The sequence below is a fragment of the Triturus cristatus genome, chromosome 5_2 (assembly GCF_964204655.1).
Source record: "Triturus cristatus chromosome 5_2, aTriCri1.1, whole genome shotgun sequence".
Lineage (NCBI taxonomy): Eukaryota > Metazoa > Chordata > Amphibia > Caudata > Salamandridae > Triturus > Triturus cristatus.
In genome coordinates, this window is record NC_140588.1 from 353,402,598 (window position 1) to 353,424,971 (window position 22,374).

General features: G+C 46.8%; 1 protein-coding gene across 1 annotated transcript in view; it reads right to left on the reverse strand.

Moving 5' to 3' along the window:
* Positions 1 to 16,878, reverse strand: part of SLC22A23 (solute carrier family 22 member 23) — a 579,898-nt gene extending 563,020 nt beyond the window's left edge. Inside the window, exon 1 of the mRNA XM_085607175.1 lies at positions 15,491 to 16,878. Within this exon, the coding sequence (XP_085463301.1) occupies positions 15,491 to 15,976 (486 nt within the window). The 5' untranslated portion in view covers positions 15,977 to 16,878. The remainder of the gene's footprint in view (positions 1 to 15,490) is intronic.
* Positions 16,879 to 22,374: the final 5,496 nt, after the last annotated feature.

The following is a 22,374-nucleotide window of genomic DNA, read 5'->3' on the forward strand; positions in this document are numbered from 1 at the left end:
CTTGAATACCTGTCTTTACATACATAGCTTCCATGGTCTCCTCCTCTATCCTTGCTTTCTACCTGCGCTTTACACACATACCCTACACCGTCTCCAGCTCTGCATAGCAGGAGTGTCCCCTATTTCTTCCAAGGCTCTCTCCATCAGCTCCCTATAATCCACAAACCCTCGGGCCAGCTGAACGGCTCACTTCCACCAGAGGGCAACCCCATTCATGAGATAAAAGCAGAGATGCAGTGTAATCTCTGAAGCCCACAGGGGCCTCGTCTTCCACCTGTACTTGTCACCAAGGAACACAGGGTACCACAGTGTCCCACTGTAAAAGATCCATGTTCATGCCCAGTTTAGTAATCTCAGCGTTAATCTGTACTATCACACTGGTAAAGCTTTGAGCCATTTTGCTAGCGCCCTGGTAGGTTTTTCCAGATACATACCACAAACTCGGTTTTTAAAAAATGGCCACTGATGTTACATACTCAAGTCCAATGACACCTGTACACAAGGGTCATCATAATAACCAGGGTCCCTGTATAAACCCAATAAAGTATAATTATGCCCTACATTCAGATCTACGCAGGGAACCATCAGTGATCTTCGATCTCAAAGAGGCCGGCTTGCAGCTAAAATGTGATCTCACCCACCCCAGTAGAGGAAGTCATCGAAGTTGCCCAGAAAGTATGGAAAGTTGGTGTCCCGGAGAACACCAAAGGCCCCAGGAAACAGGTATGGCAATGGGCAGCTTTTTCCAGGCCATGAAATTAACAACAGATCATGCTCTTTTACACTCAACATCCTCGTGGCCACTGGGTGATGGGCCTTCTCCGTGATCGAGGTGCCGTCCATAAAAAAATAAAAAATACAAACACACACTTCTTCGCCTAGTCCTGCATGTCTAATAATCTGTAACAATAGGCATTATAGAATATTTGTTGTATGCCGTCAGCTAGGTGTTGCTATCTACCTTAAAATCTTTTGCAAACCCAAGAATCAGCTTTGTTAAAGCTAAAATCTGAAATGCTCCAGGGCCCGCCCTGAATAAGGCAGGCCGAAGTATATGTGGCACCATAGCGGGAGTACGTACCATTTTCAGGTATGGCGGGTCACAAAGAGGTTTCCCCGGTGTAAAGGACGTGGCCCGCCGCACCGTGTTATTGCTGGCTCAGCGATAACACGGTGCAGGTGTTATGCCCACAAGAAAGGTGTGGGTGTTCGGTCACTCTTTCATCCAGAGGGCTTGGTAAGCCTTCAGGTCTGGTGATTATGCAATGCGTGCCAATTCAACTGGTTTCAACATTAGGTGGTTTGGTCAAGGGAGTGTTAAGGGAGGCTCAGGGTAAGGGTCCTCGGTGGGTGGTAGATAAGCTGATTCCAAGGGGGCTTCCGCCTCTGGTTCCGGTGATTTTACATATGGGGGGGGGGGGGGCAGGGCAATGATTTAGCGCAAATTGGATATAGAGACCTGTTCAAGGCAATTGTGTGTAAGGTCATGTGACTTACCAAGCGTTTTACGAAAGCCTTCATTGTGTGGTCGCATATAGTCCCTAGGAAGTCCTGGTGCTGGGACATTCTGAGTCTGCTAAATGCCTGAACAGACGGCTCTGTAAATTGTTGAGATAGTCTAGATTGGACTGTATCCCCAATGGTTGTAGCAGGGGGCAAGAGTTTTTTTTTTTCTTTCAGATAGGGTGCATTTTTCTCCTGAGGGCAATGCCATGTTTGCGGGCAACATTTTCGCCTACACATGCCAATTGGTCTCTCAGGTGGTGGGGTCCAGGTGGGGAGGAGTTCATGATGGGCAGGGATTTCAGGTCATCCTTGCAAGAACAGTGTCAGTGGGACCTCAAAGGGGTGCTTGCAACATTCGATAGAGAAGCTGCCATTGGAGGAGCTGGAATTATCACTTCCGTGGCCCCAGCCTAACTCAACACCGCGCTGTGGCACTTTTTGGACACTGGGCCGCTGGTGGTTGGAGGGTATCGTCCGTGCCGGGGGACCAAGGCGTGGCCCAGTTGCACAGGCTGGCTCTCCGGTGGGTGTGGGAGGGGTGGGTGTCCAAGCCGCAAGCGCTCTGGTGAAAGTGGGCTTTCTGCATTGGGTTCAGATCTGCTACCTCACAGAAGTGGTATTCAAGAGAGGCTCAGGCATTTTCCACACAAGAGTGAAAAAAAAACCCGAGATGGGCAGAGGTGATCCGGGGACAGGCCATCCACGAGCTTACAGAACTAGTTGCTGCGGTGGTAGAGGGGTTAGGTGACTCAATGCATAGCGGACTGTTAGAAACATATGGAAGAATCTAAAGTCATGTAAAAAATTGGACTTGCGATTAAATGATTTTCAAAGTTTGTTTTTAAAGTATAAATTAAATACGGCCCGAGATGTTTTCAATTTCTAACCAGAACAAAAGTTGGGTGTCCGGCTGTCTCACTGGGGGGTGGGCGTGTCGACGCGTTTGGTCTGATTGACTGTGCGAGAAGGGACTCGAGCTGTCCCCTCAAATAGGAAGTGTTGTATAAACTCAGCTGGCAGGAAAGTGAATCACGCAGACACCATGATGAAGTTATAACTTGATAAATAAATAGCAAAGAGAAAAACCCAGCATTGATGCTGAACTAACAATGCACGACGGCACAGCAGCGATAAGCTCAAAACACACATGTGCTTTCCATAACATGGTGATGGTATAAAATACAACGAAATAAAATCTAAACTATGAAAACCCCGAAACAGACATATCTAGGGTAGGCTGTGTTGGGGGGGGGGGGGGGGGGGGTGATAACCAGCATTGGCAAAAGGCCTGGCTTTGACAAGCTTGCATTTTTCATGTATTTATTTTTGCAAACATAAAAAGGAGCATTGAATAGCAGCCCCGACAGTGAAGTTTGAATACTTTTTAGGCAGATGTGCACATGTGCAACTGCAATATGCTGCCCATCACAGGGCAGACATCCAATGGGGAAAGCGGCTTTCTGCATGGAGTTCAGATCTGCTACCTCACAGAAGCGGTATTCAAGAGAGGCGCAGGCATTGTCAATTTCCACACAAGAGTGAAAACCCCGAGATGGGCAGAGGTGATCCGGGGACAGGCCATCCATGAGCTTACAGAACTAGTTGCTGCGGTGGTGGAGGGGTTAGGTGACTCGATGTATAGCTGACTGTTAGAAACATATGGAAGAAACTAAAATCATGTAAACATTTTGGATTGTGAATAAATGATTTTCAAAGTTTGTACGGCTCGAGATGTTTGCAATTTCTAACCAGAACAGTTGTTGGGTGTCTGGCTGTCACACTGGAGTTGGGGAGAGGGGCTGGTGTGTTGAGCGTTTGGTCTGATTGACTGTGCGAGAAGGGACTCGACGAGTCTTCAAATAGTTAGTGTTGTATAAACAGCTGGCAGGAAAACGAATCACGCAGAAACCATGATGAATTTATAACTTGATAAATAAATAGCAAAGAAAAAAACCCAGTATTAAACTAACAATGCAGGACGGCACAGCAGCTGTAAGCTCTGAACACAAATGCTTTTCATGACATGGCGATGCTATAAAATACAATCTAGACTATGAAAACCCGCCGCATAGGAATCGAGGGGGGCAAGCATTGGCAAAAGGTCTGGCTTTGGCAAGCTTGCATTTTTCATGTATTTATTTTTGCAAACATAAAAAGGAGCATTGCTTGCCAGTCTACCAGCTCTGACAGTGAAGTGGACTACTTTTTAGGTAGATGTGCACATGTGCAACTTCAAAATGCTGCTCATCACAGGGAAGCCATCCAATGGCTGAACAGGACTGATCCACGGCAGCACACTCGAAAAGACCAACATATGAAGCAAGCTGACAAAGATCGGCTACATATTTATATGTATGTATGTATTTTTCTTATGATTTTCTATAGAAAACATGAGACAGGCGAAACCACAAAAGCAGTCTATAGGCCAGAACCAACATGCGTGTTGGTGCTGAAGAGTGTAGGAGAGGAGAAAGGGCGATGCAGGGAGACTACAGACATAATGACATCACAGCTAGAGCTAGACACACATGCTGACACAACCCAACCACTTAAGCGTCTACAGTTTGACAGATGGAACGGTAATGGGGACTGACACAGTTTCGAGCATGTTCCAAAGTCTTATCTGCCTGGAAGTGTTAACAAAATTGTCCTGCTTTCGAACCACACATTTTTTGTTCAATCATTTTTATTGGCATTTTACTCAAATAAGATTAGCTATAGCATGTGCACATATCTGAACATGTATACAAATTCCAGAAAAAGTAAGAGCTATGGAAAAGCAATGCCTTTGAACCACGTCTGTTTGAATGCCACAGGAAGCAGTATCCAGCATATAAGCCCATGTTCTTCCACACCTGCAATACATGTGCTCTTATGTGAAGAAAATTGTTTTTGAGTCACATACCAACCAATGCGCCATGCCATGCACCATCCGGAGACAGCCAAATGGTGGAGATCCGTAGACTAGTCAACTGACCTTCTGACACGCATCATATTATACAACATGCTTTTTTTTTTTTTTAAAGTGAAGCGACTTTATTAAAAACATTAACTACAAGAATGTAGTGACACCAGGTAATAAGTTATTATACATCAGTCCAAATATGGGTAGGGCCAATTTTCTATAACACTTGCTATCGTAGACGAATGCAAACTTTGTGGTGGCTGATGGGCTTCCATAAGTACGTTAATAGCCATTTCTTGAGTAATTAAGGGCTTACAGGTGATTACATTGGCATGGCCAGACAAGTAAAAAGCAAAAGTACACACGTCACTGTTAAGAGCTCATGTAAACAGGGCGCACATTCTCTTTGCACAACCTAAACGCTTCTAATGCAGGGATTTCCACCTTGGGAGGAATGTGCTTTGTACTGCTGTATGTAAACCTGGTTATCGGCCACTCATCTTTATAGAACTGGGACTATTAAATTCTGATTTCATCAGAACAGAAACAAAGCTGCACCGCTTCGATCCGCACGCAACATGTCACAAGACTGGTAAGTCTGGACCCTTAATCATCCAAGACAGCTGGGTTGGAGAGGTTTGAATTGCACATGTTGGTTTGGCCGTAGCAAGGTAGCCGGCCAAACCAACATGCGCAATGCAAACTTAAGTGGCCACTCCTCACTGTTGCAAATCACTAGCACCATTGACACACTGGCCCCACCCTGCCCTCACACTACGATTGCTGGCAGAACGCATCAAAAATAAAATAGTAATACAATCATTTGATTACCATTTCACAACGACAGACACCAATGTCATTCCATTAACATTGATTTGAAGACATTGAGCAGTGGGCCATAGGCAACTTTCCTGTAGTTACTGGTGCCCAGCGCAGTCTTTCCATGAGTATGTACAAAGTTGTTATGACAATCCACCACTTGTTAATCTTCGGTACCCAGAATTCCGCTCTTACTATTACTGAATATCACTTAGGCTTCAATTACGGACATAGCAAACCCAACAAGAAGATGGACAGAGTGCTGAAACTTTTCAAACACTCACACCCAGCCAAGAGATCAGAGTTAAATCCATCGGTCTTTCGCTCACTATGCCACCCCAGTTTGGACCCAGCCATATGCAAATCAGTCTTGACCCTAATCCCCATGGAAACAGTCCAGCCTGAACTGCCAAGCCAGGTCCTCCCTGGAACCTGGAACGGAAACAAGCATCCTAAGACCGGTTTCGGGTAGGACAGTTCCCATGAGGAGTAGAGTCAAGACTGATTTGCATTTGGCTGGGTCTGAACTGGGGTGGAGTGGTGAGCAAAAGAACAATGAATTTAACACAGATCTCTTGGGGGGAGGGGGTGGGGGGGGGGGGGGGGGGGGGGAGTGCTTGAAATTTTTAGCACTCTGTCCATCATCTTGTTGTGTTCATTTACAGACAATCAGATTTGGTATACAGGGGGTGTCCACTTGGACGACTGAAAAGGAGGCTTAGTTCCACAAAATCATGGTCACTGGAGAATCACAATTAGGCTGTTTTTTTGTATGAATATTAATTAGCACCATTTGCCACACAATTCACTCTCTCTGGCAGAATTTTCAGATTATAGTAAATATTTTCGTTCCAGCTCAATAAACAAAATACTTGTTCAGGTACTGTAGTGCTATGCCTGACACTGTACAAACGTGTACTGGTCACCTTCAGCTGCTGATTGCTAAATGTATACATTTAAACAGTTAAGAATTTCGCCCAAATAGTACAAACATTCCGAGCTGATGGACTGGAAGAATTACATCTATCTGTGGCAGGAACCACAAAAATTGATTACTTAAACACAAGCCAGGTTCAAAGGAGAATTCATTCTCTCTCATGAAAATAACTTTTTTCGATATTTACTCAATGCATGCTTGCATCTCAGTCCCATTTCTCAATACATAAGTTCTGCTTAATATTAAGTTTTCTTTCATAAGAAACCTGTGAACTGTCTATAGCTCAGGGATCCATTTTCCATCAATGTGAACAAATTTCAAAATAGCAAGATAATGCGGTCCCAGAATATGCAGGATAAATGCCATTAATTTCAAAGTAAGTTGCGTTACCTTCCCTTAAACCATATTTTGCTTTTACTGACATTGGTATTCTATTTTCATATACCGGTACAGGCAAGAACAAATAAATTGAGAAGAATTCACAGTCAAACGTAACATTTTTAAATAATTCACCGAAGGTATGACATTCCAAATGACATTCCACCAAGGTAATATCTAATTGCTGGGAAATGTAAGGGGGCGAGCAGATGTCGTGCCACTGGGCAATTCAGGACAAACTATAAACTTCTCCAGACCCCAGGACCAACGGTTCAAGACATTCATATGGGTTTAGATACATCACAGCAACTCCCAGACTTCAGAATCCTGATATTAATAAAAATGTTGCAGGTGAGCTTGGTGCTCACAATCCAAAAAGCACAGCTACTGAAATTATGCAATTCTGCGGCTGCCACATAAGGTAGGAGGACTGTGACAGGAAATAGGCCCTGGCACCAAATTAAAAGTACCCCCCATTGGCTAATGTATAGCATGAAAGCGGGACACATTGGAAAATCAGGGCAGTTTTAAACTCGTGAAGACAAACTGCATAGTTGTTTTGCAAGGTATGGGAGACTGTGTGCATTTGTGCTGGCTGCAGGCAATGTTTGTAGTAATCTCTGAGAAATCAGCAGTAAAACCGGTAGGCCAGAAAAAAAAAGTGCATACACTGATGTCAAACCAGCCCTTCGGGCATTGCCAGATTGCCTTTTCGGCCAGTCCGACTCTGATGCCACGTTTTCGTCATAATTATGGATTTAACGACGTTGAAACAAAATTCAAGATTAGAAGCACACTTTTTAGATTTCACCAGCCCTTCGGAAATTGCCAGATTGCCCTTTCGGCCAGTCCGACTCTGATGCCACGTTTTCGTCATAATTATGGATTTAATGACGTTGAAACAAAATTCAAGATTAAAGGCACACTTTTTAGATTTCACCACAAACAAAGTTTGTTTCTAGTTCAACTTGATCACTAAATACTTTAACAGAGGCAGCGCCTTTGCAAAGGCTAATTGGTCACCTTTAGTTTGCTAAATTCATTTCTTAAAATGGTATTAATGAGGTGAAACGTTTGCCCGCACAGTATTGGGTCTTGAAGTAGCAAACGAATCTTGCTACTATTGAAAGTAACACTTTATACCGCATAATTTACATTTTCTTGCCTCGTCATTTAGTCAACCCTGCCACATAGTTTGGTCATGCACTGTCACAGAATTCCAGTGCCCTGGCAATAAGATAACATAAAATCGCCCCATGTGCTCCTGGAGGTCAAGGCATGCGACTCTTTTGCCTATGCCTTTATTCTGGCCTGGCTACAGGTGTTTTTGGTACAAGCTCCCGCCATGTGCAGAGCGGCCACGTGACACAAAGTTCCACAGTAATGGATGCAATTTGCAGCCATCAGCGAGAGTTGTAATAAGGCACCGTTTAAAGAGGAGGGACAAGATAAGTGGTGTTCCAAGGACAAGCCACTTGGTGGGCAGCCTGCAGCTGCACTGACTCACATCGCCACTGCTGGGGGCGGGTGGGAGGTACACAGTGGGCTGCGCGCGCTCACACGCCACGGGCTTTCCAAGATGTGAATGTCCTCGTGCTGCACACAGGGCGCGCGTGACCTACAGGTAGAAAAAAAACGAAACTTTATCACACAGCAGTACCCATCGCAATGTAAACGGGTGGGCGAGGTGAGGGGCCCCAGCGAGAAGCGCAGTGTTAATTTAAATGCACTTACAAATCAATGCAATGCTTCGGGTTGATTTGCCATCCAAGCCCCCGGCGGTCTGCCACACCTTGCGCCATTTTGCCTTGTGACTTATTACCAAGCTGAATGAACACGCAATATTAAATAAGTAAAACATTAAACTCATGCTTTGGAGTACGTCTACCAGGTGTCGATAAAAGCAGTTTTTGAGTTTCGGTTGTGGGGATATTTGTTTTTAGACTCCCACCACAGTGCTACTAAATTCCGATTATATGCAAAGAATGACATGTCCCCCGGCGCCCGATAATGAACGTCAGGCGGTCTGGTGAAAAAAACAGGAGGCTGGATGTTCTGCAAACATCTGCAGAACCCCAAGGTGGTCTGTGAAGGAACGGTTTGTGCAGTAACAAGGTCACGCATGTAATGACTCCCCCACACGCCCATTAGTCGGGCCGCTCTCCTTAATTCTACTAAAACGCGCATGAAGCCCGAGAGCCGCTCTGAACTCAAAGCAGTCATTGATTGCGCAGGTGAACACCGCCCTCGCAAACGCCCTTGACCACCCCGGCGCGCGGCGCCCTCTGCCACGACTGCCTCGCGGGATGCCGCGTGCTCTTCCCGGTGGCCTCCTGCGGGGCGGGCTATCGCAATGGAATCCATTAGGCACACCTGGTCAGGTGCTCGGCAAGCATTAAATACCACTACGTCATCTCCCTGCCATTATCATTGGCCTGAAGCACCCTCGCGAAGGTGACTCCTCTGGCTCTCAACCAAACAACAGGTCGAGCTGGAGACCCGAGGCCTTAATGCACCACAGAGATCACGAGGGAGCGGCCTCGTACCTCTCCAACCAGCTGATGCCGCACCAGGCACCAAAGGTTAGCATCCTAAAACAGACATCCATCGGACAAGACGCGAACGGTTTGTGGGCAGAAAGGTATGGCACACGGCCTGGCACTCTGGAACATGCTTCCTCTGCCCCTTCACTTCTAAGCAAACTATGAGAATTGGGGAAAAACATGAACATGCACCTGTTCCTAGGGACGTTTGAAGTGCACCAAAGAGGCGGTCTTTTCACATAACAGGTTTTAGACATATCCCACCTCGAGTCCCAACTAAACTTTCCTTCCCCGCACCCATGCAAAGCACTGTAAAGCAACCTCTGTTCAACACAAATAAACTAAATGCAGGAATGGTGCCATAACCAAGGAGCGAGCCTGCAGGTTTTAACTGCTCCATGTGATGACGTGTTTGATGCAGTGATCAACCAATTGAGAGCAATTAAACCAATTAAATTAATAGGACCTCAGTGCTGTGTCGCAGGTGTCATCAGGACCGTACTAATTAGTAAAATAGCTTTTTGTACAACAGTACAATAAAGATTATTGGACCTGGAGAGAGTGCCCTTTGATCTCCTGAATGCCTTGACAGGAGACTTGCCCATAGATTGAGGGGGCCAATAACTAAAGTAATTGACTGGATCCCGGTTTATTGACGCTGCAGCTTGTTATCATATGCATTGACAAATGCAAAAACAACAGTTGATGGACAGAATGCAGAACAATGTCATACATTCACCACAGGGCAGAGATCTGGGCCTAAATCCATCGTTTTTTTGCTCGCCATACCATTCCAGTTTAGACCCCACCATATGCAAATCAGTCTTGACCCTGTGCCTCATGGGAACAGTCCAGCCCGAACTGCCAAGCCAGGTCACCCAGAGTGGGAAGGGTATGCCCAGAAGTGGGTCTCTTGCTCTCCATGCCACTGGAATCAAGCTATCCTGGCTGAGGAGGGGTGAAACCACAAAACCGGTCCTAGGATGCTTGTTTCCAGTCCAGGGAGGACCTGGCTTGGCAGCTCGGGCTGGACTGTTCCCATGAGGCACAGGGTCAAGACTGATTTGCATATGGCTGGGTTCAAACTGGAACGGCATGGTGAGCAAAAAAACAATGGATTTAGGCCCAGATCTCTGTACTGGGGTGAATGTATGACATTGTTCTGCATTCTGTCCATCAACTGTTGTTTTTGCAATCGTCACCCCGAGTGGAAAGGGTATGCCCAGACGTGGGTCCCGTGCCCTACATGCCACTGGAATCAAGCTATCCTGGCTGAGGAGGGGTGAAACCACAAAACCGGTCCTAGGATGCTTGTTTCCAGTCCAGGGAGGACCTGGCTTGGCAGCTCGGGCTGGACTGTTCCCATGAGGCACAGGGTCAAGACTGATTTGCATATGGCTGGGTTCACACTGGAAGGGCATGTTTCTGCATTCTGTCCATCAACTGTTGTTTTTTCATATGCATTGACGACACAGATAGCTTCATAGCTACTGGGTTTGACAAAGAAGCTTCCGTTCTGAGGAGGTGCAGTCTGTGTTTACCTTCTGACTATGTTGTTGATGCACACAAGGGCCCCTCCGTCCCATGGGCTCCAGTTACTGACGCAACATCTTAAACACATACAGTGATCTCATGTCAGACTCCTGCCCTCCCTCTATTCTCACTTCTAACTTTACAACCTTTACTCAGCACACACACACAAACCTCTTTCCTGAAAGGACATTGAACAATAATTTTTTTTTTTTTTTTTTACTTTTCTTGAGACCTGATGCTAAGAAGTCAGCCCTCCAGAGTGGCAATCGTCTTAGGCACAGTTGTCCGGCAGTACAGAGTTAGAGTGGGTGCACTGAGTGGATGTGTACCTATGAAAACCCTTACATTGAAATAAACTGCATAGCATTTTAGGGGCCAGTGTCTTTCCCTAACACAGATCAGACCACCATCTCAACTCTTTTCAGAGATGGTGTAAACTCAAATTGTAGGTCTCCAGGTGTGAAGAGTCTTAACAAGTGAACAAAACATGGCCTTCACATTCCCGTGAGTTTTTGGGTGAATGTGGACAGATATTTCTATCACAAGGGGAGAGAGGAGCTAAGACTCATGACAAATGCACCAGGCCAGTAAATGATCCAGCCACCAGTGTTACTCAAAGGCCTCACATACTGCCACTCCCCAGCCCGGGGCAAACTGTGCATATACACTCTGCATTCCAGAACTGGCCATCCTTACTCCTTCATGTTTAGTCGTGAGCAATGTCCGGATGGTGGACAATCCGCATGAATTAATGTGTCAGACAATTTCATTTTTCCTGACCATCCCCCATTCTCCCTCTCTGGAGAATGTTTTTCCTAATGGACAAATACTTTCTCCTAAACCTCCGGATACTATGGCTTGTTGGGGTCTTTATCACACCCCTGTCAACACTTAAAATGGCATTTTTTCACACCACGTTCAAGTGCGAAGAACGTGTGAAAAAAACACTTAAAAATTAAAAATGCAGACGACGTACGCCCACACACAAGATGTGGCGTGTGTTTCTCTCTTCATCTTAAATGTCTGACGGGTGCGTGCCCTTTAACCTGGAAGAGTACCACAGACGTGCCCTTTAAACTAGCGGTGCCACCGCCTGCTTAAATCGGCTTAAAGCACCTTCGGCCCCACCAAGGCACTGGCGCCCACAGGAGCAGGCCTCTCTTCTCCCTCTCGAGGGCTGCACTCTAACTGAAACACACCTAGGAGGGGGCTAGTGGCTGAGGGACCACCGGCGATTGGGAAGGCTTGCCCCCCAGTGCAGTCAGAGGAGCGACTGCCCCACAGCATGAGGTGAAGCTCGCCACTTCCGGTGCGTGTGGCCTGACAGGACTGTGGAGAACCGGCAACAGCGGATACAAAAGTTTGCACACTTTAATCCACAGGCACTTCGAGTCTGACTCGAACGTGGTTCCACTAACGGGAATAGCAGACATTGGTGCAGCAGGTGCAGTGGCACCGGAGCCCTGAGGGGGGCTACTGAACTCCGATTGTTGCTGCACTTTAGAGTTAACACTCAGCCAGGAGAAACATTTCCTTCCTGACACTGTCACACTGGGTACGCCACCGATTCGCTAACAATAAGCCTTTTCCTGAACCTGATACAAGTGTAACAATAACAAATAATGCCCTCGTTTATAAACACGCTTAGACAGATTCCGCGGTCTCCAAACACATTTCCAAAGGGGATGGCGCTATTAGAATTAAAGCCACAGCAGCAGTGTTACATTTCACCACAATACTCTTAAGTGATTCACTAGCACCTTTTCGATTTGGGCCTTTTAATGTTATAGCTCGTGACTTTTCAATCAACCGAGTTGTTGCTTTTCGTTTCTTGCAACTACTGAGCCTTTTACTTCTTGTGGTAGTATTTTATTGTTTTGGGATATGTGGCGTATTTTTTACTTTTGTGTAATTAGCGGCATTTTCACTTTTGGAGGTTTAGGACTATTACTTTTACTGGTTCTAGCTTCCACTTTAAGCGACTTTAGTTTTCACTTGCTTTTATGACTTCCATTTATGTTGCTAGTTTACATGTTAATGAATTGTGTTTTATAGTGATTTACGTTTTGATTTTCTTTTTACTACATTGCTGTTTATACTGTGGTTCGTTATATAATTGATCTCCATTCCGAGTTTTTTTTGGCTGAGTTTCAGCCTTTACAGTACATCAGTGCTGCTCTGCGGGTTTGAACTCTTGCTACTGCCTTGCAATGTGAAGTACTGGCACAAGGCTGAAAGGATGGAACTGTTTAGGTAATGTGGTTGTTACGGGAGCGTTCGGATGAAAAAGTGGAGCAGCAGCGATTTAGAAACCTGGATAAAAAAAACGCTCATGTTAAGTGTAAAAAAACAAAACCAAAACAAAAAAACACACCAAAAACAAGTGTGGGCAGCGTCAGAAGCAAGTGGCTCCTACAGGGACAGTAAACAAAAACTATTTTCGTAAAATAAAAAAAAATACTAAATGCTAAAATCCATTCTCTAATTTTGTTAAGGCGGGAGTTGTTTGCATGCTTTCTTGTTTACCGCACTCTATGTGTCGCTGACAGATGCAGTCACCAATGAGTGTCTCGTCTGACAAGGTTAGATAACGAAAGTGAAAGTAGTCGGGGAGATTGCAAAGGGAGCTCCTTTGAGCGTCATGCTTTTTTGAGGTTTCAAGGACAAGCGGTTGGTGATAATATGAAAAGCATAGCAGGGAATAGGTAGGGGGTTTAATCCTCGCAACACCCAAAGCCCCTCCTGTAAAAAATGATGCCCTCCATGAAGAGCTCAGCTCGTGAACAACCCAGAACAGCAGGGGAGGAGTTTATTCATATTATTCTGGGAGCAGAGTGAATTTCATTATCATAAATATTATTTGTTTTCACTACGCAGTCTGGGCCTGGCAACTCACAGAGCAGAGCTGCCACCTCCCTCGGGGAGCAAAGCACGCGCTGCTGACAAATGGCGGCAAGTGCAGGTCAGTAGTGCGAAGCCGGCAGGGCCAGCTCCACTGTTCATCCTTCCAGTGCAGGACCACTACGTTGTACGTCTTTTATGTAAAGCGATTGGAAATAGACTACGAAAGCACTGTATACAGACTGCGGTGTATTTATCATATTGAGTGGTTTTAATTAGGAACTGCAGCTTAAAACTGGACCGCAGTCTACACTTGGCACGTGCAAGAATGTTCATAGCAGCAGGTCGGGGGAATGCAGTCTCTAGACGGGAACTCTAAAAAGGCGTTAGCCCTAGAGAGACACAGATGTTTCGGGCAACAACCCAGCAGTAGCGTGCCCATGAATGTTTAGTAATCCAGGGGAGATGTGTATGTAAAGGGAACTGTGTGCGCGGAGAGGGCTATTATTGGATGTGCCATGGAAGCTGTGTTGAGAGGGGGTTCGGTGTGCCCTGAACTTTCTGATAGAGGGGGGGGGGGGGGGGGGCGGGTCCCCTCGGTGTTATGAGAGGGTAGAGTCCATGGGGTGCTGGTTTTGGTGGGGTCGGAGATGGTGTCTGCTGACGCCACCTTCAAGAACAATATTGTGTGAGTGAGGCAGTGTAGGAATGTTGAGGGGCAATATTTGCTTTAGTATAGGGGCGATGTACCTTACCATACCTTTCAGGACCACGTTCTGCCAGAGGCTGTCCCCTGCTTCTGCTGGCTTCATAGAGGAGCGGCTCCTATGGAGTATGGCGTCAAGGAGCTGCAGTACAGGGCATGCGGTATCATGCCGAGGGTACCTGCCTCTCTAACGAATCTAGCGGGGTAACAGGGGAGCTACAACATGCTGTACCATAGCGAGGGTACCCTGCTTCCCTGACCAATCTAGTAGGGTACAAAAGAGCCTAAATCCATGCCGAACCTCAGGAAGGATACCCTGCCTCCGAGAGGAGTTCAATGGGGGTATAGTACACCCTGTCTGCAGGAGGCGTCTCATGGAGCTACGGTACCTGTACAATGCCGAGGGTATCCTGCCTCCCTGACGAATCTGGTGGGGCAATAGGGGAGCTACAACATGCTGTACCATAGCGAGGGAACCCTGCTTCCCTGACGAATCTACTGGGGTAATAGGGGAGCTACAAGTCATGCTGTACCATAGCGAGGGTACCCTGCTACCCTGACGAATCTAGTGGGGTGCAAAAGAGCCTAAATCCGTGCCGAAACTCACGAAGGATACCCTGCCTCCGAGAGGAGTTCAATGGGGGTATAGTACACCCTGCCTGCAGGAGGCGTCTCATGGAGCTACGGTACCTGGTGTACCACGCGGGGGGTACCCTGCCTCCGCGAGGAGTTCAATAACGGGTATAATCACACTGCAGCACATGCCCAAAGCAGAAGGTAATCTGCCTCAGAGGGAACAGTTTAATTGGCATACAGTACTAGCTCTGTGTACCCTGCTTCAGGGAAACGTCTGATAGGGTATAATGGTGTCATATAGGGGTATAATGGTGCCACAGTACCATGCCGAGGATACCCCGCCTCAGTGAGAGGTTTAGCAGGGTAGAGGGGCGCTGCAGTGCATGTTTCACCGGGGAAATCCTGCTTTAATTCTGTGCGGGGGTGGGTTGAGTTTGGCGGGGTAGAATGGTGTCAGACTAGTTCTACCATGCCGGGCGCCTCTGTGAAACGGGGGATGGGGGCACTGGTACCAATGTGCATTCAGTACGTTACACCGTGGGGATGTTGCCCTGCATCTGTGCGGAAGGTATTGAGGAGTACGGTACAGCGCGTGTCACAGCATCCTCCCCCCCCCCCCCCCTTCAGATCACATTCCACTGCTCCTATGAGAGAAGTACGACGGGAGGGTATATTACGGAGTACGATAGGGGTACTGATGGAATTGAGGCTACAGTACAGGCCACAGAACTCTGGAAACCTCTTACCTTGCTGACCACGTTCTGCCCCAGGCCGGCCCGGATCTGGTAGCTCCACTCGCGGCACTGGCAGTCCTCCCCCTGCAGCGGGTCCTCGGCGTGGGCAGGGTGCTCCAGGAGCCCGCGGCTGTGGCTCAGGTTGTGCGAGGGGGCCAGCCCGGGGCCCCCGGTGGGTCCGAGCAGGCGGTGCGCCGTGGCGTTGTCCCGGCTGCCCAGGCACCAGTAGTCCGGCTGATCCAGCAGGAAGGAGTCTGAGAATTGGCTGAAGCCGATGAAGAGCATGGGGATCCAGGTAAGCAGCACCAAGCGCCTCGTGTAGGGCCCCAAGCCGCCCGCCACGGGCATCACCTCGCGGTCGAAGTCCAGCAGCAGCGGGCTGGGGGCGTCCGCCGCGGAGCCCCGTCTGGAGCCGGGCCCCGGGGACGGGGCGGCAGGCAGCGCCGAGCCATTCTCCTCCAGCCGCGGGGGCTCGGCTCCTCTCCGCTCCGTGGCCATGCCGCCGGGCGCTCACATGGAGGGTGGGCCGCTCTGCCGCAGGAGGACCCCCTCCTCCGCGATGCGGCACCGGGATCACTCGGACGACAACAACCGGCGGAGTGTCAGCAGAGCCCCGGGGACGGGGGGATTCGCATCTGCGCGGGAATGGAGGGGACTGGACGGCAGTGGGCGCTCGGGGGCACCGGCTGCACCCGGCACCGGTCACTGGTCTGTAGCCTGTGGAGTACCCTTGTAGCAGCCACTGCTTATTTCCAATGCAAGGGGTCGGTCACAGGGCCGGCGCCCGCCCCTGGGCACACCGAGGCACAGCGCTTCCCCCGCTCACTGCCACTGGTATTATTCCGGGCACAGTGCTCACTTCCACTGGTATTATTCCGGGCACCGAGGCACAGTGCTTCCCTCCCGCTCACTGCCACTGGTATAATTCCGGGCACAGAGCCCGATACCGAGAAATGTACGTGTTGACAGCACCCTTGGGATACCTGTCTGCACTTACACCCGGCCACTCTACCGCTTAAAGTACCCAAAGAGATGGCCGCCGTATCTGCTATCAGGAGGAGGATTCTCACTGTCCGTGCTTCCTTCGCCCACGGGCAGTGCCACTGTGCCTGCTTCCTGTATCCAAGGATTTTTATGCCGTCTCACATGTAGACCGTCGCTGTGCCTGCTTCCTGCAATCACGGCGCTGTGTCTACAGTGTCTGCCGTGTTAGGTGCCTCTGCTCCCCGGAGAGCCGGCTGCTTCCTTCACTGCACTGTCCCTTGCTGCCACCACAGGCCGCTGTGTCGCTCCCCTGGCCGCGAGATTCCCGGGGGAGAGCCGGTTCCCACGGCTCTGGCACCTTGCACAGCTGCGGGTCCGAGCACGCCGGGTCAGTCTCCGTGGCCCCGCCCACTGTCACTCCTTGCTGCGCGGAGCCGGAAGTGGTGGAACCTCCCCGCCCGCTGCCGCTCACCTGTGCCGGCGCACCCCGCCCACCTGTGACTGTCAGCTGCGCAGGTGAGCTGTTGATGCCACTGCGCCTGACTAAGCGAAGGGAGCTGGCCCTCAGGATCTGTTGATATCATTCACCTTCCACATGAATCATAATAGGCTCTGAATTTAGGCGGAAACACCTTGTTTTTTTCTGGCTGACCTTCGAAACCAAGCGAGTTTATATGAACGAGTAACGGTAAAGGTATCTGCCGTGGCTTTCGCTGTCAGGATTTTGGCTCCACCAATGCTTGTTTGGCTTGTCACTGCTTTTGTAAAATGTTACTTTTGGATTACCATAACCCTCAGCTTTGAAGCGGACTACTTTGTGGGCAAATGTGCTCAAGGTGAAAGGGCAACTATGCTGTCACTCACAGTGCACTAAGCCAATGGCTGAGCCGACTGACAGCTGCCCTATGATGTAGTGTGGGAGAACAACCTGCTTGGTGCAACAACGGACCAATGGACGAGGAGAGCTGGCCTAAAGTCCATGGAAGTATATTAAAAATGTATTATTTTAGTAAAATCAAAAGGTCCAGGCTATGCCAGAAAAAAGCACAAGATGTGTTTAAAATAGCTTCCAAAATGGGACTCATTTTCACTGCAAAAATAGTGGAACACATTTTGGCCAACCACTTTAATTGAGGTAATTGCAGATATTGTCACCAATCCCAGTCCTGAACATTCACCTACAAATAATTGATTTAAGGGATGCTAGTGTAAATATTTAGATGAAAGCAAAATTAGACTACAATACCCAGAATATATTAGGCTGTTACACAAAATTGAAAGACTGGAAACAGCGTTTGTAATGACCTGGAGGAAGCTGGTTACCCTCAACACATTACACAACTTGTTGGAAGGATGGCTCAGTGAGCGGAACGATCACTGCTGACAAATGCAGTGATCTGAAAGCAGCAGTGAAAGTGAAAAAAATAAAAGTAGAGCAATTGTGATCTTGGGTGTAGGGGAGAGCAACGACAGGACCCGCTGGTATGGGGCATGGGTGGGTATGGGTCAAAGGCAACACTAAAAGGAGTGTCAGTGAAATACAGTATTTTGTTGGCCTTGGAAACTGATACTTAAACATGTATTTCCAAAGCACAGATTGTGGGCATTTAAAACATCCACAAAATGCGGGAAGCTTGTAATTTTAAATAACAAGTCACAGCATTGTCCACCCTGTCAGTGCATTTCTTCAAGAAACCTTCCTTTCTAGGACTGAAACAAGTGGCATACAGGTTATCTATACAGTCGGTATAGTAACTCGAAGATTGCACATCCAATTGTAAAATACGCAGGTTGTGTATTTTTCTGCTCCTTTCTTTTTTTGCCTTTTTTTCTTTTCATCTCTTTTCTTTGTTTTTCTTTTTTTGTGTGCACTAATTTGTCTTTTAAATCATTTCCTTTCCCTGTATTTTCTGTTTTACATGTCTATATATGTCTATCTATGTTCCCTTTTTCTGCATTTTCTTTCATCTGCTAACCTTTGTGTGTTTTTGTTTTAAATTTTCATTGTATTTTATCCAATTTATCTAATTTCTGTTCTATTCCTAGGTTAATCCTTTCGCTGAAGTTGCATGTAATTTCTTTTACCCATTTTCAATTTCTGAAGTTAATTGCTCTTGTCACTTTTTACATTTTTCCTTCTCATTCACTTTCTTTTTTTTTTTTTGTCCTCATTTGCCATATCCCACATTCTCTGCGTGCACCGACCACCAAGCGTGCCCTCCGGTAGAAGACATGATTAATTCCTCAACCGAGCCTAAGCACGATGACATAATGGTGGATGATGATCAGCCAGAAAAAGAGACACATCCCGACTGGATTTAAATACCAGCTATAGGATCTAAATGGAGAAAAAGCCGAAGGTTGGAGACCCTAGATCCTTGGAGTTTATTTAGGCATAATCATTGGACCCGGGGAAAGAAAAAAAAACAAAAACCCCGGCGCCCTATCTACGATGAATCAAAAAGTCCCAAAATGCTCGATTGCCTTTGTTACCTGGCCTGGCTAAGTCCATCCTTGATGTCTCAATCAGGGACGTCAGCCAGCCAGCATGCTGAGGCACAGATGAGTCGACCCACACTTTACAAATCTGTCTTCTGGCCAGAAGTATTGCGTAGAATAAAAAGAGTCTGGCCTGGCCCGTAATATTGGAGTCTAAGCCAAAAACTATTAATGGCAAGGTAAGAATCAGGTTGGCCTCTAGAATGGAATTCAGCGATGTTATTACTTCATCCCAGAACCGGGCGATAGAGGGGCAATCTTTGAACATATGAATATCCGATGCATTGGGAAGATTGCGTTTATTGCACTTTTTATTTTGCTGGTACTTTGACAACCTTAACGGGGAGAGGTAGGCCCGATGTACTGTGAAAAGATGGTTCCGTCTAAACCATGCAGGTTTCACAATTTTATATAGTATAGAAAAAGATTTAATCCAGTCCTCTTTGCAGTTATAGTCCAGATCTTCTCCCCAAAGTTCTCCAGGGAGGGTGAATTCGCCATCGATATCGTCGAGCAAACTCCAGTACCACAAAGCAACTTCTTTACCCCCCCTTTGCCGCTCTACCAGTAGTTGTTCCAAGTTACTAACAATCCCCAAAGGAGCCCCTTTTTCGCCAAGAGCCCTGGCCCAGTTTACAAGTTGTATATACTTAAATCTTGCCAATCCTGATCCGACCTTACCCTGCAAATCGTCCCAAGATATAATGTCACCTTCTAACAGGAGTTCCCCCCACCTTACAATTCCTGCTTCCCTCAAAGGTGTGGCCAATTGGTCTTTCAGCCAGGCCGGTAGACCTGGGGAGTCCCAAATTGGTGCGTAGTTGGAATAATAAGAGAGCCCCAGGTTCTTCCTGACCGATGCCCAGGCCTTGGCCAAAGATTTTAAGATTTTTAATTTCACCTTTTTGAAGAATTTTTGGTCTCCATATTTGAACAAACATCCATCTAATGGTAGGTCCGCACCAACTAGCATTGCGTTGTACATTAACCCCAATGAAATATTAGATGGAGACTTTAAAAGCATCCTTGAATATGAAAACATGAAGGCCCATGCGTAATATTCTAGGTCAGGGAGTGCCAACCCCTCCTTCTCTCTTCTCCTCCTCAACTTTTTCCATGCAAGCCTAGTGATTCTATAGTTCCAAATAAAAGAATGTATCTCTTTCTGACATCTATTCAAAATTTTAGAGTCAAAAACCAAAGGGATAGTATTAAAGAGGAATATGTATTTGGGCAGAATAGACATTTTGACGAGGTTTACCCTCCCAATGATAGAAAGTTGGAGATGGGCCCATGACTTTAAGAGCTTCCGACAATCCTTAAATACCCGGTCTATGTTGCTTTGTGCAATATTTTCGATATCTTGTGTAAGTGAAAAAAACAAAAGTAGAGCAATTGTGATCTTGGGTGTAGGGGAGAGCAACGTCAGGACCCGCTGGTATGGGGCATGGGTGGGTATGGGTCAAAGGCAACACTAAAAGGAGTGTCAGTGAAATACAGTATTTTGTTGGCCTTGGAAACTGATACTTAAACATGTATTTCCAAAGCACAGATTGTGGGCATTTAAAACATCCACAAAATGCGGGAAGCTTGTAATTTTAAATAACAAGTCACAGCATTGTCCACCCTGTCAGTGCATTACTTCAAGAAACCTTCCTTTCTAGGACTGAAACAAGTGGCAAACAGGTTATCTATACAGTCAGTATAGTGACCTGAAGATTGCACATCCAATTGTAAAATACGCAGGTTGTGTATTTTTCTGCTCCTTTCTTTTTTTTGCCTTTTTTTCTTTTCATCTCTTTTCTTTGTTTTTCTTTTTTGTGTGCACTAATTTGTCTTTTAAATCATTTCCTTTCCCTGTATTTTCTGTTTTACATGTCTATATATGTCTATCTCTGTTCCCTTTTTCTGCATTTTCTTTCATCTGCTAACCTTTGTGTGTTTTTGTTTTAAATTTTCATTGTATTTTTCCAATTTATCTCATTTCTGTTTTATTCCTAGGTTAATCCTTTCGCTGAAGTTGCATGTAATTTCTTTTACCCATTTTCTATTTCTGAAGATAATTGCTCTTGTCACTTTTTACATTTTTCCTTCTCATTCACTTTCTTATCCTGTCCCAGTTTACCATCTTTGTTTCTCTTTTCTTTCCCAACTTTTTTATTTCTGCCTTTGTTATTCGACAAGTTTGTCTGTCATTAAAAAAAGGGTCTGCCTATATGAATCTGCATTAAAAAATAAGTCTTTGTAAACAATCAATCACACCTGCCATGGAATAACTCATAAATGAAATAAAGCAAGACCTAAGAAACTATGCATGTAGGCTGATAACCTTGCAACGTAGAACTAAAAATGTAATTCAATAATACTGGTTTATGTCAAATGAACCTATTGTTCACATATTTCATAATGTGTGCCTTGCGTAGGTGGTTAATTTGTGCCGGTGGTCCCCACCCGCACTTTCTTTTGGGGATTTGTAGCCATTTTGACCCTCCCATGTGAGAAACTGAAAGTACAGCTGAGCCAAAAGGGAATTGGATGAGGCCCACAGAACCCACTGAAAAATGTCCTAGTGGCATTGGAGCCAGCTGCATGTCCTCACAGCAAAGCCAAAGACCCACCCCAGCCCAGGCGTTTCTCTTTGAGGCATGCAGATAACACTAGTGGTGACATTGCCTCACCCATGTGCCGTCGCCACCTAGTCCGCTCTGCACAGTAGGCAGTGCACGCGCACTGTCTAGGCCTGAGTCCTAGTGGACTGTGTTCCAAGATAGCGAGATGACAATGCCCTTCCGGGGTTGACTCCTCCACGGTCTCCGGAAGCCTGGCTCCAGGTCAGAGGGGCCTGTCAGAGATGGAGCCAGCTGAGAGCAGCTGTCCTGTCAGTGCTGCACCAATCCTCGCTGCTGCTGCCTGACCACTCACCAGCAGTCTGCTACATCACTTCCGCCCCGGCTGGGGTGCTAGAAGAAAGTGGCAGAATCATTTCTTTATACTTGGTTTTAAGAAGAGATGAGCAAGCTAGAACATTAACAGTGAGTGCCGTGTCAGAATCATAACTCGAGCCAATATATTTAGCATGTAATTTCTACAAGCATCGCATGTATGAAAACATGATAACGTCTCTTCAAAATTCAAATATGTGCATTTCATTAATAAGCAGAAGCTGTTCACTTTAGTACATTAGACTATATCAGTTTGGTAAGTGGCATTAATTAGAATTGATAGTTTCTAAACATGATCTTATAAACATTCATAATCCCCACCAAACGCCATCCCACCTGCCTGGAACAGGAACAACTAGTGGGAACCCCCAAGAGTGCGTTTATCTACTGCAACAGCTAGCGTTATACGAGGGGCAGGAGGGGAGGAGGGGAGGAGGGCACGAATCATGTTTGGGGTCGATGACACTACAG